This window comes from Oryctolagus cuniculus, chromosome 9 (genome assembly GCF_964237555.1).
Source record: "Oryctolagus cuniculus chromosome 9, mOryCun1.1, whole genome shotgun sequence".
Classification (NCBI taxonomy): domain Eukaryota; kingdom Metazoa; phylum Chordata; class Mammalia; order Lagomorpha; family Leporidae; genus Oryctolagus; species Oryctolagus cuniculus.
The window spans coordinates 14,503,288-14,519,435 of NC_091440.1; the positions used below are offsets into that span (position 1 = coordinate 14,503,288).

At 41.2% G+C, this 16,148-nt stretch overlaps 1 protein-coding gene across 4 annotated transcripts in view; it reads right to left on the reverse strand.

Moving 5' to 3' along the window:
• The window catches only part of IPO5 (importin 5), a 61,727-nt gene that overhangs the window by 12,080 nt on the left and 33,499 nt on the right, over positions 1-16,148 (reverse strand). For all 4 annotated transcript variants that reach the window (XM_008260122.4, XM_051850515.2, XM_051850516.2 and 1 more), the window contains 11 exons: positions 14,400-14,522; positions 14,193-14,313; positions 11,436-11,523; positions 8,331-8,437; positions 5,810-5,934; positions 5,629-5,718; positions 5,367-5,540; positions 3,501-3,719; positions 2,455-2,538; positions 919-1,051; positions 707-828 (listed from right to left, as the gene is read on the reverse strand). In XM_008260122.4, the coding sequence (XP_008258344.3) occupies positions 707-828; positions 919-1,051; positions 2,455-2,538; positions 3,501-3,719; positions 5,367-5,540; positions 5,629-5,718; positions 5,810-5,934; positions 8,331-8,437; positions 11,436-11,523; positions 14,193-14,313; positions 14,400-14,522 (1,386 nt within the window). The remainder of the gene's footprint in view (positions 1-706; positions 829-918; positions 1,052-2,454; positions 2,539-3,500; positions 3,720-5,366; positions 5,541-5,628; positions 5,719-5,809; positions 5,935-8,330; positions 8,438-11,435; positions 11,524-14,192; positions 14,314-14,399; positions 14,523-16,148) is intronic.

A 16,148-nucleotide genomic window follows, 5' to 3' on the forward strand; every position in this document is an offset into this window, starting at 1 on the left:
AGATTTCTGTTCATTCATTCAAGAAATACTCCTTAGCCATCTACTATAGAGCAAGCAGAAAACACACACAGGTCCTTCCCTCACACAGCTTCTAGTTAAACCCTTTGCAAGGTGCTGTGATTTACCAATCATTTTCCTATGAACAAGTTTCAGGTTCTCCACTGTTCTTGGTCACTAAAAAACAGCATGGACAACAAAAGGCTGCATCCATAAAATTAAGATGTAAATCCAGAAGTGGCAATGTTGGGTCCTACATTTGACTTTTCAAAGTATAAATTCCAGTGCCAGCGCCATGGCACAGCAGATTAAAGTCATGGCCTACAGTGCCGGCATCCCATATGGGACCTGGTTCCAATCCTAGCTTCTCCAATTCCAGTCCAGCTACCTGCCAACTGCCTGGGAAAGCAGCTGAGGATAACCCAAATGACTGGGCCCCTATACCAATGTGGGAGACCCGGAAGAAGCTCCTGGCTCCTGGTTTCAGTCTTACCCAGCACCAGCCATTATGGCCATTTGGGGAGTGAACTAGCAGATCTCTCTCTGTAACTGCCTTCCAAATAAATAAATTTTTTTTTAAAAAAAGGGTAAGTATATTTCTGGCTCTTCAAAATGATTTCTTTAGCCATTATTAAAATCACTCCCAAGAAATGTATATAAATGAATTATGAGAGAATATAAAAGTTCAGTGCAAATTATGATCTCTCACCAACATCTGGCAAGCAGTAGATTTTTCTTCTAGTCCTGCAGTTTTTATACCAAAACTCTGTTGATCTCCAAGATTCACAAATTCCCAACCATCATCATCACTCATATTCTCCATGTCTTGTGCTATAAGCAGGAAAGAAAATTACATATATAGAGAATACAATAGCAAAGAGAGGAATATTACAACTGACACATCTTTGGGAAGACACCTACTATCTAGAAGGGCTACTTCAGGCTTAATCGAAGCTGTCTTCATTAAGGGCCCCATCACCACGGGAAGGTACTGCTGGAATTCTTTTCCCAGGATTTTGCACATTCTGGCCCACGCTGAGATCATGTAAGAGATCTGGGGAAAAATTCAAAGTTCAAATAGATTTTAAAACAATGGGAGAATAAGACATGATGAAGAAAGCTATTTTCCAACTTCACAAAGAGTATTTTATTGGTATATCCACAGCACTGAAGTAATAATGTTCAGAACCAACAATGAAACCTCTGTGAACACTGTATATACTAGGATACGGATAGCAGGTGAGGCAAAAAAAACAAACAAAAAACAACCAGGACTGTGCCTGTTTTAAGTAGTTTTCCTCCTACCATCACATCAAGTTCGACACTAATTTGTTCTAACTTTTGTATCTGACGTTGTACCCCTATTGTCTGGTACTCCACTCATGAATTATTAGAATCAAGCAAACAGAATATCCCATCCCTTCCTATTGGCTGTCGTAGTTTTCTGTGGGAAGTGGCCTGGTCCCACTGTGTTTACAGACTTAATCACCGCAATTTGCCCAGAGAGAATCTGCTTCTAATTCAGGATCCCTATTACCCAGAAAATGCTTTTTACCCTCCGCCACCCCAGATATCTACCTATCCATGTTTTATTGTGTGTTCACATACACACTCCCCAACTCTTTTTAAAAATAAGGTCCATTCATTCCAAAAACATGTTCCATGTTTTCTACTTGCAAGGCATTCTACAATTTGCTGATACAAAGGTAAACAGCAGGCAGAGTCCTTACAGATTACAGTCCCCTAAGTCTCTGTGGTGTCAGCAGCTTGAAAGATATTCACCCGACCTTTATCTCTCTGTATACATAAAGATATACATATGACATTTTTCAAAGAAAGCAAAAAAAAAAGTTTCTTTGTAAAACGGTAATTTTCTTATCTAAGTTATGGGAAACAATGACAGTGTGACAGTGTAAAGTCAAAATTTAATTTATTGAGTGCATTGCTATGCGTTATACACTGTGAACAGCATTAGGATGACAGACATCTAACCACTACTGAGACTGAGCCAATTAGGAAAATAAGTAGGAATCATCCGGGTATGTGACAGGAGAGGGATGCAGCACTCAAAGGGCCAAGGGAGACCCGAATGAGGACAGTTAAGTGGTTGGATTGATGAAACCTGGATTTAGGAGAGGTCTGGAAGCCACAAGCACCCAGAAGAAACCTGAAGCTATCAGTGTGGACAACACTGCTCCCAGAGAGTAAGAAGGTGAGAACGATGAGGAGAGCCCTCAAGAGCATCAAAACTTGAGCAAGAGCCCAAGGCAGTGGGAGCAGTTCACAGGAAGCTGAGAGAAAATGATTCCAGAAGGAAAACCGGCGAGGATGTCTCTGAAATCAGTGGTTGATAAAAGCTCAAGAAATCTACCACTACATATTTTTAAGTACACTTAACCTTGTGCTGCCCACAATTTATTAATGGATCGAGGCCAATGCATCTTTAAGACTACTTACCTGAGGATCATCATCTTCCATATCGTTGAAGTCTGTCTGGGTCTTTAACAACAGCTGCATAACATCTGATGCATCTTGCATAAACTAGAGGAAAATAGGTAGAAAAAGCAACAACAGTATTATCAGGGTACAGAGCACCTAAATTTTGTTTCTGTGCAGTGAAAAACTTACAAAGATAAGTTAATATTGATGTTGGTTTTGGAGGTGGCATGAGACGAGATTCCCTGCTGACAGTTTTGAGGGTCAGAAAGTGAGGAGTCAATGACAGGAACTCTCCTTGGGTCAGTTTGGGAACTCTGAGAGGCCTGCTGAAAACACGCTGGCCAATGGTTCTTGCTATTGTGCACACAGATTTCCCTTTTAGGACACTTAATGCTCTTTGCATCAACAGGAAAGCAAATGGCATTTTCCCAAACGTGTTTAAGAAGAACTACTTATGGATACTGAACTCTACACATCTTGCATAAGACAGACTGTATCTGTGGTAAAGAAAGGAGGATGTAGTGAGACCATAAATGAGTTGAGAAATCTCAATATTAACAATGGAAAAACGGAGACTCGGGGCTGGTGCTGTGGCACGGCGGGTTAAAGCCCTGGCCTGAAGTGTCGGCATCCCATATGGGTGCCGGTTCTAGTCCCAGCTGCTCCTCTTCCAATCCAGCTCTCTGCTATGGCCTGGGAAAGCAGTAGAGGATGGCCCAAATCCTTGGACCCCTGCACCCACGTGGGTGACCTGGAAGCTCCTGGCTCCTGGCTCTGGATCGGTGCAGCTCTGGCCGTTGCGGCCACTGGGGAGTGAACCAGTGGATGGAAGACCTCTCTCTGTAATTCTTTCAAATAAATACAAATAAAAAATCTAAAAACAAAACAAAACAAAACCCAAAGCACACACACAAAAAAACCGGAGACAACAATTTGCTTCCACATAAAGTGGGAGTAATGTGAAAGGACAGCAGGAGGAAGGGAGACGGGGGAAACCCCTCTGGTGCCCTAACACCCCCATGGCCGGAACATGCACAGTAATAACGACGACACAAATCGCTTACCTTTTCCTTCCCAACAGCCAGACCAATCAGGCTGATGCATTCAATCGTTTTCCCTCTCAGAAGTCTGAGCTCCTTTTGAACTGCATTTTCAACAATGTGCTTCAGCGATGGCATAAATAAGTCATAGTACGGGACAAATTTTTCTTCTGCAGTATCTGCAACTGATGCAATGGACGTCACAACTTGTTCCAAAACTAACTTTGTGCCTTTCTGAATCAACTAGAAGGAAGAAACATACAAAAAAATTACTTAAAATGATAAACCAGAAAACAATTTTTTTGAGTAAGGCGAAGTTTTATTTAATTCAGAAACCTCCTGTTGCAGCAGCGAGGGGGGCACCAAGAAAGGCAGACCCCAGAAATACTTCTGTAAGCATTCATGTTGAACTATTGGGAAACCCACTTGCTTCCCTTAATACAACACCCCTTACTCATTTCTGCTTTATCTCAAAAGCACAACTAGTCCTGAACTATAGATCTTGATTCTTCTTATTACTGACTGAATTACAGACCTGACAAAGTTATGACTCCAGATGTCTTCATTCCCCAAATCCATCCTCAGCAGAGCTCTTCATCTCGTATCACAAACTATCACACCTCATCATCCTACTCCATTCTCTGCTTCTTAACATCTATTCCATGGCTGACCCCCAAGCAGTGTTTTTCCTCCTGTACTGGGCCACCCTCTCTTGGTGCAAATCCTGCCCACAAATATTATCTTCCTCCAACCCAGCTCAGCACCTCCTTCCTGAAATCTTTAAAATACCCACACACCGCCCAAGAGACTACTTTCACACTGAAGCCCTGTACCCAAACCTATGTGTGAGGTCATGTTGGATCCATCCATTCCTGATTTAACAACTGACCCATTCACCTTCAACCTGGGTCCACCTGTCTTCAGACACATGTGTGTTTCCTTTATCACAATCTTTTTGTGTTGCCATCTGATATTGAACCCTTGGGCCTGTTTGAAAGTCCTTTTTCCTTGGTTTCTGAGACATTACATTTCTTGTTTTCTTCTTTGCTCTCTGACCAGTCACTATGGTTTGTGAACTGTTTGTTACTAGTCCATAATGAGTTAAACACAGGAACTGAGACTGTTTACAAACTCCTGTAACAATTTGACAGTAAGTTTATGTCTGTTGAAACCAATAGTGAGAAAAAGGAGGCTTTTATTCTGTACATGTCCTTAATATTCATTTTTATAGCAGCAATCTGTTCTCATTGTTTGACAACAAACTGGGCCTTAACCCTTGCTTTCCTATCCACATCTCTCCTCACACATTGTTGTAGTAAAATCCTTCAACTATTTGCAGGTTGCATCTCTTTCTTAAGCTGTAATTATAAGCCATCTTCTATTTGGATAGTTAGCCCTTATTTTAAAATTCAACATATTCAAAGCAAAATGCATACTGTTTCTTATATTCTATTTCCGTCGCTTTGATGAGATGATCACATCTTACTTCTTTCATCTTTTGCAATTCAAATTGGCAGAAAGAAACTGCTAACACTTACTATGAAATGCCTTAGAATTACCTCTTTCCCCCAATTTCCATTATCATCATCCAAGCTCCCTGGACAATGATCCAACATAATGGACTTACCTTAAAGCTTCCTTTTTTGTTTATGCCTTACAATGCTACCACACTGGTTACCTATAATTATTTGAAGTTTTTATCTTTTGCAGTTCCTGTACTGGCCCATGCTTGGTCAAGCCTGAATTATTCTACTCAGAAAAGCTTGGACTGACCACCTTAAACTTTATATTCTTTATGACCTTGCTCAAAATCTCTTTTCCTCTAGGTCTCACCTATCAAATTAGCCCAAATTAATCTCTAAAGAGGAGCATGAAGATCTTAAAACTAACCTCTTGAAGTTTAAGGACCATAATGGAATGCAGATGTTTCACCAAGTTATCTAGGTAGGGAATAAGCAGCGCCTTGGGACAATCTTCAGTGAAATTAATGAGTGCTGCAGCTGCGTGGGCCTGTACCCGCTGGTTGCCTTGGTCTTCCATCGTCTGCAGCAGAGCGGCAATCACCTGGCAAACAACATCAAGTAAGCATGCATCTGCAATTCACATCCTTCCACTGGCGCTGGATTTCAGGGTCTGAGGACTTGTCACTCACCTTCTCATGAAATTTCTTTTGGAAACCAGGTGCAAAATCGGTGGCCATCTGTCCCACAGCATTGCAGGCTGCATACCTTACTCTAGGGTGCTGGAACAGGTTTCTTTTTATTAGTACAGGCCATAGGTACCCACGTGAAACCAGGGCAGTAGTTGTAAATAAAATATCTACTGGTACTTACAGGATCCTGAAGGAAAAGTAAAACAAAATTCACAATCTCGTTTAGAATTCCTTCCATCTGCTGGTGACAACCTTCACCAATGGCAGACAAAGCCATCAGTCCCGCATGCCGATATTTCCAGTCAGCTACAAAAGAGAATTATACGTGAAGAAATAGCAACTAGACAGTATAAACAAGCTATTCTGGTAGTAAGAAGTGCAAAAAAGCTGTTCTTACTTGGAAAAAACTCAAAACTTTTATGTACTTATTACCAACAGAAAGAGTGTGCCTAGTTGGCTTATTTCACTGTAAGAGTAGTTTCATTCCCAAGCCTAAATGAAAACAGGGAAGCAAAGAACTTACCAGCATTTATTCTTCCTACTTAAAACTTTACCTGCAAGATTTATTATAAGCAATAAATGCTTGGGTTTTGAGTCACATACTATGTTCATCAAAAACAGACTGAGTCCTATAGTCACACTTTAGGAAAAAAAAAAAGTCTGGGGCCAGGGTTGTAGCTTAGTGGAAAAAGCCACCTGTTGGGGCCAGCGCCGTGGTTCACTTGGTTAATCCTCTGCCTATCGCTTCTCGGCCTTTTGGCTAAGATCAAGTGTAATCCTCTGCCTGCAGTGCCGGCATCCCATATGGGCACCGGGTTCTAGTTTCGGTTGCTCCTCTTCCAGTCCAGCTCTCTGCTGTGGCCCAGGAAGGCAGTGGAGGATGGCCCAACTGCTTGGGCCCCTGCACCCGCATGGAAGACCAGGAGGAAGCATCTGGTTCCTGGCTTCGGATCGGCACAGAACGCTGGCCCTAGTGGCCATTTGGGGGGTGAACCAATGGAAGAAGACCTTTCTCTCTGTCCCTTTCTGTCTGTCTCTCTCTCTCACTAACTGTCAAATAAATACAAAAAATTAATTAAAAAAAGAAAAAGCCACTTGTAATACCGGCAACCCATATGAGCACTGGTTCATGTCCTAGCTGCTTCACTTCTGAACCAGCCCCCTGCTAATGGCCTGGGAAAGCAGTGGAGGGTGACCCAAGTGCACTCATAGAGACCCAGAAGAAGCCCCTGTCTCCTGGCTTCAGCCTGGTCCAGGCCCAGGCCATTGGGGCCATTCAGGAAGTGAACCAACAAATGCCAAAAGTCATATACTTAAAAAAAATCTATGATGCATATGTAAAGCCTTCTAGTGAATTGTATTAGTTGAATTTTTAATTACAAATCACAACCACATTCCCAACAACCTCATTTGAAGAGTAATGTCAATCAAAGAAGAAACAGTGATTGCTGGTTGGACTTTTGTGCCATCTCCTAATGTCTCTGGGCTTCATTTCATCTTAAAATTGAAAAGCCAGGGTTTTTGCAACTCTTACAAGTCAAGCAGTCTGGTTCTATCCCTTTAGAAAAAGATGCTCAAAAAAGTTTAGGGGTGGAAAGAGAAAACTATCCAAGATCCAGATGTGAAAGTTAGGCTGCTCATAGTGATATGATAAATTCCTGAGTAAAGGCTTACACGTGTCTATATGTATATGTGTAGTCACATTTTGAAAAACCACAGTACAGCAGTATGCATGTATGAGGTCACAGCAAAGTCTCAGAGAAGTGTTCACAGCAGTCCCCTCTCAATACAATCAAGGGGCTTATAATTTATACACTTTAATATTTTAACATTTTTACATCAGATTTGTAACTAAAATAAAATTATGTAATAATCTTTGGTACCACCATCCTCTTCTGCTCTTCCAGAAGCATTAGCAGGGAGCTGGATCGGAAGTGCAGCAGCTGGGACTTGAACCATATGGGATGAAGGCATTGCAGGTGGTGGTTTAACCTGCTTCGCCACAATGCCAGCCCTGTTTTTTTCTTATAATAGATTTATTCAGGAGCCGATGCTGTGCTGTTGCGGGTAAACCTGCTGCCTCTCTGCAATGGCCTGGGAAAGCAGTAGGGGTTGCAGGTACTTGGGCCTCTGCACCCATGTGGGAGACCTGGAGGAAGCTCCTGGCTCTGGCTTCGAATTGGCCCAGCTCCAGCTGTTGCGGCCATTTAGGAAGTGAACCAGCAGATTTCTCTCGTTCTCTGCCTCTGTCTCTCTGTAACTCTGCCTTTCAAATAAATAAACAATTCTTAAAAAAAAAAAAAAAAAAGATTGATTCAAGGAAAATTATATGAATCAAACATGCTAATATTCATAAACATTCAACTAATGATATCTTATTTAAACTTAAGTCAAACTCAAGTCTAAATATTTCTTATTAGGAAGTAAATCTGTAAAGCTCCATTAGGTTTTCTATCCATTGAAGCTAATTCTTTGGAAGGAAAAATCAAGTATCTTTGGCAGTGAGGAAAAACATTCTTTTTAGCGTAAGACTAAAAGGTTCCAAAGATGACTAAATAGAATTTTATCAGGAGAATGTAAGAATTAAGTTAAATATAAATCATAAAATGCCAAAGACAATTTTAAAATAGTCTAAGTAATGGTTAGAGTTTAAGATTTAGAAAGCAGCATTTTGCTATTCTAGCATTTGCAGGACAGCTTACGATTTTGAAGCATTTGCATGATGTGTTCTTTAATCATCGGTAGAACGAGCTTCCCACCGAGTCCGCAAGCCATTCGGTCTAACGCACTTTCACCAGCAACTGCGTTGCTAAACAAAGGAACAAAGTAACACAGTCAACATATCTAAAATACACAAGGAATTACAGTGTACATATTTCTCAACATGTTATTAAACTAGCACTGAGAGAAAAATCAAGAAGTCTTTAAAAAATATACATTTTTCTAGCCGGTGCCGTGGTTCACTAGGCTAATCCTCCGCCTTGTGGCGCCGGCACACCGGGTTCTAGTCCCGGTCGGGGTGCCGGATTCTGTCCCGGTTGCCCCTCTTCCAGGCCAGCTCTCTGCTGTGGCCCAGGAGTGCAGTGGAGGATGGCCCAAGTCCTTGGGCCCTGCATCCCATGGGAGACCAGGATAAGTACCTGGCTCCTGCCATCGGATCAGCACGGTGCGCCGGCCACAGTGCGCTGGCCGCGGCGGCCGTTTGAGGGTGAACCAATGGCAAAGGAAGACCTTTCTCTCTGTCTCTCTCTCTCACTGTCCACTCTGCCTGTCAAAAAAAAAATAATATATATATATATATATACACATTTTTCTTTAAAATTCATTCATTTTTAAAGGTGGAATCACAGATAGACCAAGATCCTTCTTGCACTGGCTCACTCCTAGAACGCCTGTAACAGCCACAATTGGGGCAGGTTGAAGCTAAAATCCAGAGATCCCATTCAGGTCTCCCTTCTAAGTGGCAGGAGCCCAAGTACTTGTGCCATCATCTGTTGTTTCCTGAGATGTGCACTAGCAGGAAGCTGGACTGCAAGCAGAGGAGGGACCCCATCCCAGCCACTCAAATATGCACTGCAGGTGTCAAGTACCACTGACAACACCAGCCACTATCTTTTCAACATGGTGTTCAAGTTACATTTTTTTTTTTTTTTACAAAGGGGGCACACAGAGGCCAGCATTGTGGCACAGCAGGTTAAGCTGCTGCCCGCAGCACTGGCATCCCATATGGGCACGATCTGGAGACCCGGCTGTGGCTCCACTTCTGACCCCAGGTCCCTGCTAACAGTCTGGGAAGCAGCAGATGATGGCCCAAGTGCTTGGGCCCCTGTCACCCACATGTGGCACCCAGATGAAGCTCCTGGCTTTTGGCTTTGGCCTGGCCTATCCCTGGCCATTATGGCCATTTGTGAAGTGAACAAGCTGATGGAAGATTTCTCTCAGAAATAAAAGCAGAGTGTTGGAGGGAGCCTGTGTATCTCATTTCCTAGAAAAAATATCCTTCAAACTACGTTGTGTGCAGAACACAGAAAATTGGAAGGGGTAAGGGAAGGTATATGATTTTCCCCTTTCACAGTGAGCTAGCTCATTCACCTTAAAGCAGTGCCAACTGCACTGCCAAAAAGCAAGCAAAGATGAAACTCAAAGATGAAAACTACTGCTTTCACTGGAAACTGAAGTGCTATGGGCACAAAGCATTTGTACATTTATTTTGACTTGGAAATGGAAGAATAGATTTGCCATGGGCACAATATTTAACTCTTTTGAGGACAAATATAGATGAAGAAGTAAATGACTTCCTAATAGGTTTTTAGGCCTAAAAATCTGATCTCAAAATACATTTACACCCTAAGAAAATCTTACTCATCTAAATCCAGAAAAAGTAGTTTCTTAAGTTGAGTACGTTTAAGAGTTGTTTCCAGGACAATTTAAAGGACAGGTAAATGAGCCAAAGAAAGGAAACATCGCCTAACTCCCATCTTCTCTTCAGCCCAGTGGAGGAATATTTCAAAATACCACCAAAGCCAAAAGTCAATCATTTTAAATAAAAGGATCAGGTCTCAAAAATGTAGCACAGAGTCAAATGTCTCTAATTTTGATCCTTGTCAGCCTGCTGGTGTATACGGACTAGCAGACCTTCAGGGAAATAATTTCACTGGTGTGTAAGGAAGGCTGGGATGAGCAAGAGAAATGGGCTTTCACCTCAGGTCATCAGTGGCCCAAGGAGCCTCACACAAAGCAATCGACCTTTACTTAGAGTCTAAAACATAACTCTGCGACTACTGAAAAAAAGTCAATTCAAGTAAAAGCTCTGAAGTGCTGCATTTCATATACATTCAAGGGGCTACCTGAATGCACTACAGCACGATGAATAGACTCGATGTCAGTTAGCTTTTCTATCAGAATCTGCATCTATGGGAGCTCCCTAAGGCAAAATAACTAAGTAGCATAGTAATTAGCACTGCTAGTCACCCAGTGTACAAATCTTGTCACCACTGCATCTTCTCTAGCGTGTAATGGGCAGATACAGACAGGGTTCAGAGAATTCTGCTAGAACACTGTTCTAACTCAAGTTGATGCATATAAAAGCTTCTTTATAGCCAATGTAAAAGATAAGCTGAAACTTAAGAAAGTATGTAAAAAATTTAAAGGATAAAAGTTACTGTATTTGCTGTATTTCAAGTCTTAAGTTCTTTAAAATAAAGATAACTTCCTTGTTTCATGTATTATCTATTTACTATTAGTTTATGAATGCTCAGTAAATGCATATAAATTTTATTAGCAGAAGTTATTCATTAAAAATATCACTTATAAAATATGACAAAGAAAAGGCACTGGTGTTGTGGCATAGTGGCTTCAGCTGCTGCTGTGACAACCAGCATCCCATATCAGAGTGCATGTTCAAGTCCTGGCAGCTGTTTCTGATCCAGCTTCCTGCTAATGTGCCTGGGAAGGCAGCAGATGTTGACCTGGAAGCCTGCCACCCACGTGGGAGACCTGGATGGAGTTCCAGGCTCTGGGCTTCAGACTGGCCCAGAACTGGCTATTGTGGCTATTGAGGGGATTGAACAATCGGATGCAAGATCTTGCTTTCTTTCTCCCTCTGTCACTCTTTCAAGTAAATAATTCTTAAAAAAGTCACAGAATTGTATACAACACAAAGCCTCCCATATTCCAAACTGAAACTCAGCTTTCAAATCACAATGGTGAAAAGCTGGTCCTTGTAGTCCTGAAGCTCTTACTGCCCACCTTAGGCACACACTAGTACCTGAAACACTGCCACACAGTAGTAGCAGGTGTGGGGTTACCTGTCAAAGTCATCATCTTCTAGTTCATCAGCATTCGCCCAGTCCTCATCCTCTTCCAGATCAACCATCATTGCTAACATCTGGGGAACTAAATTAAGTAATTATTTCATACCTGTCAATATCATCAAGTTATAAACAAGAATTTTAAATATACAACACTTTGCCTTTGAGAGAGTGAGACAAAACCCTAGAGTGAGCCCTCCATATCTGCGGGTTCACATCCTAGAATTCAATCAATCCATGATGGAAATTACTCGGGAAAAAACTATGCTGACCATGCACAGACTCGTTTTCCTTTTCCTACTCCCTAAATAATTTAACACCTATATAGATTATAGATAGCTTTTACATTGTATTAGGTATTGTAATCTAGAGATGATTTAAAGCATACAGGAGTTAGGTTACATGCAAATACTATGTATGTCATTTTATATAAAGGACTTGAGCCTCGGAGAATTTTAATATTCTGGTGGTGGCAGTGGGGGTAGTTTCCCCAAGGGTTTCAAGGAAGGACTGTGCTTGCCTGTGCCCCTAAAATATAGTCTGTTAAATTTTAACCTTTTGCTATAATTGCTTTAATCTCATTTAAAGGGGAAAAAAAACACCTAACAGTAAAGAGCAAAACAGTTCTGTTAGCTTCCCAAATCCCACTGTTACTTTCTCCCTCCCTACCAGATAGACACCACCACAAAATGAATGTTTATCATTCCCTAAATGTTTTTACACTTGAACTATAAATTTCTGTATTCTCACACATGAATCCAGTCTGTACCTTTGGCAATTTGCATTTTTCTTCAACACACATGGACTTCACTAATTACTTCATAGCTTTCTGGAACATAAACACACTACCCACTGTTCTGTTCATGAACACTTCAGTCCTGAAATACCGTGGCCCAACTTTTTTCTCCTCTTGCTTATGTTTTCATGAAATTCCTACGCGGCTCCCTGACAGGTGTGAGTCTGGACATTAATCATTACAAGGATCTTCAATATTACCAAGAATCACCAAACTGCTCTCTACTGCTCCTCATAATCTACATTCCTACGGGAAATTTAGGAGGGCTGCCTTAGGTCATAACAAGAAGTGACCAGCAGCTCCACACCTTTCATCAACACTTGATACTGCCGAAGTTTCTGACAACTTGTATCCACTATTACTCTTGTTTTGAGACCTCTATTCACAGCCTTTGTCTATTTTCTAGGTATCAAAACTTTGTTTACTGTATGCATTGCAATTATTTTTACCTAGTTTGTAGCTTAATCTCTTAATTTCGTTTCTGGTGTATTTAGCCGTCCAAAAAATGTTTAGTTTTGCAAATTTAGCAAAATCTGTATATATGGTTTATGATTCAGTCTTAAAAATTTTCTACCATTAAGCTTTACTTGTGAAGTGTACTCACAATTATTAATTTTTATTAATTATTAATTTTTATAGGATATCTGAGGTTGGAATGTGTTTTTCTACATAGAAATAACTAGCTGTCCCAATAACCCTTCACAAATCAGTTTTTCAAGTTGGCTTTGTTTCCATGAGAGTGGGATCTGTTCTATCCACCTACAACCCAACAAATTCTAAATTCTCATAACTGATAGGGCAATAGCTCCACCTTGTTCATCCAAATTGCTTTAGCTACTCCAGGCCCTATGTTCCATCACAGATTTTCAGTATCAAATCTGTCACGATCAATCCCTACTGGGACTTTGACTGAAATGTACTGAATTTATAGAGTGATCTGAGGGAAACTTAGCTCCTCCATTAGTTTTTCAATATACTATTCAGTTTCTTCCATAAAGGTCTTAGACATCTTTGGACTTATTCCCACAAATTACACACTGTGTCTATCACAAGATTTTTTTTTCCTGGTAAAATTTTCAAGTGATCATTACTAGTATACAGGAACACTAATTTTTACGTGCTCATATCTAATAGCCTTGCTAAATCCTTTGATCTTGTCTAACAATTTATCTGTTGATTTTTTTTTTCTTTAAATAGACAACCACAGAGCTTACAAGTAAGCACTAATTTTTGTTTGAATTCCTCTACTCATTTTTGTCTCTGGATGCATTGTCTGGGACCACCAGTAGAGTGTTAGTAGGAATACTTTTCTTATTCCTGAGTTTAATGGGAAAGTTTCTAAAATTCCAGGCACCCCTCTCAGTTTAAGTTATAAGTACCACTACGAAGTAAAACTGGTAAAGTATTTAAGTACGCGAAGAAATGGTTAGGACGTAACAGGACCATGCTACTTCCAGCACAGTGAGACTTCACAGTCCTGGCGCAGCACACCAATCACTAAGTTTCTCCTGCGGAAGGTATGCAAGACAAAGCAAGACAGCACAGAGAAGAAAACCCTGGCCGGAGAATTAGATCTGTGTTCTAAACCCACCCTTACTGGAATGCACCACAATTCCATTATCTCGGTTTTCAGTTTTTCACCAGGTAGCTACAGATTACCTCAGAATTATTTTTGATTCTATTAACTTTGCTCAATATTTAACGTGTGATAGAACACAATCTCAATCCACTGAAAATCTCACTTCTAACACCAGGCTTCTGGGCATGTACAAAGTCTTTTAAAAGCAAAGCTGGTGTTGGGTCTTCGCACATATGTATGGAGGTTTACTTCCTCAGACGCATCTGATTCTGAGAAGGTACTTCCATTCTTAACAAAGCCAATAAATTACATAGTCCTTTGTGAATTTACCCAAGTCTCATCTCAGTGCATAGAAACTATTTGAAGACCTCTGACTTACTAGTCTGTGCAACAATACTAGTATGCTTCCTTAACATAGCAGCTGCGGTCTCAGACAGGGTCACGATGACTTCCAGTGCAAGCTGGCGCTGCATATTGTTGAGGCTAGTGTCTCCACACAGCTGCAAAGAAGACATATTTGTGTACATTTAATAACGTAGATTTTTCTCTAAAAATAATACACAGAACACTTAACTAAAGTATTTACCTTTAGACTTAGCTGTAGAGTTGCTTCCAAGTGAGGACGTAAATACTTTGGAACGGTATCTGCAATCTCAACGAGGGATTTTAGCACTGAATCATCATTCTGGTAGCACGAGTCGTTTACAGCCTAGAAAAGAGAAAACCAAGGTGTTTAAGACTCACTTTATAATGCCTTGATGGCCAATATATTCCTCAGAGACAGAGGAGAAATATTACTATTTTTCACCAAATAATTCAGCAATCTACACTATGCATTTATTCTACCTACAGCCATGTATACACTTTTCTTTTGATGTTAACTAAAAACATACAAAACAGAATCCCAAGCCAAAACTGAAACCAGTGGAACGATGACAACCACCATACCAAAACGTAAGGCTGTGAAGGAATTCTGTTGTAACCAAAGGCATTCTTTCCCTCTATCCGTGTTGCAGGCCTTTTTTTTTTTTTTTTTTTTTTTAAGATTTATTTATTTATTTGAAAGGTAAAGTAGCAGAGAGAGAGAAAGAGAGATTGATGCTCCATCCTCTGGCTCACTCCCCAAATGGCCACAAGGGCTGGAGCTAGGCTGATTTGAAGTCAGGAGACTCCTCCAGGTATCCCACGTGGGTGCAGGGACCCAAGAACATGGACTATCTTCTACTGCTCTCCCAGGTACATTAGGCAGGTAGCTGGATTGGAAGTGGAGCAGCTGGGACTCCAACCAGGGCTCATATGGGTTGCTGGCACTGCAGGCAGAGGCTTTACCTGCTCCACCACAGCGCTGGCCCCTGCAGATTTTATGATACAGTTGGAGTGTCTAATACTGCCCACTATATTTTTTTCCCTTTCAAAGGTCTATTTATTTATCTGAACGGCAGAATCAGAGGGAGGGAGAGAGAGAGAGAGAGAGAGAGAGGGAGGGAGGGGGAGAGGGGGAGAGAGAGAGAGAGAGAGAGAGAGAGAGAGAGAGGGAGGGAGGGAGGGAGGGGTAGACTGATTCATATCCCAACCACTGGTTTACTCCCCAAATGGTTTCAACTGCCAGGTTTGGGCCAGGTGGAAGCCAGGAGCCAGAACTTCATCCTGGTCTCACACATGAACGGCAGGAGCCAAAGTACCTGAGCCATGACCTGTTGCTTTTTCAGGCACATTAGCAGGAAGCTGGACTGAAAGCCAGAGTGGCTGGTACTTGAATTGGTCCTCTGACGTGGGATGTCGGCATTGCACTGGCACAACACCAGCTCCCTTCTTCCTTTATTAGTGGTAAGCTTGATCACTATGGGATTCAGGATGCATGTTTTATCTAGCAGTGTCTTCCAGAATAACAACTACTAGCAGTCTCGAGCATTTCAACTTACTTTAAAAACCCAGAGGAATAAAAAATCTCTGGGATTAGATTTAAATAGTAATTTGAGATTTTAGATGATGAACAATTAAAATGATAGCACATCACAGTTAACGTTTTATCACAGATCTACAGTATCATCACAGAGTGACAGTAAGGGGAGAGAAGAGCCACTAAATCCTGTTATTAACTTTTTATCACGTGGAAACCAATTTTAGCTCTTCTAAATCCTTTCTAACTCAGTGGTTCTCAAGATATTTCTCGGTTATCATGTGACTGAAAACGGGCAAATGCCAACGACACTAGATGCCCTGTATCTGAGACAAACACTTATAAGTGACTTGTGATCTTCTCAGCATGCATTTCATATGATAACCCATGTTAATGAAAATGGAAAATCTCTCTCAATAATCTGAACCCAAGTCA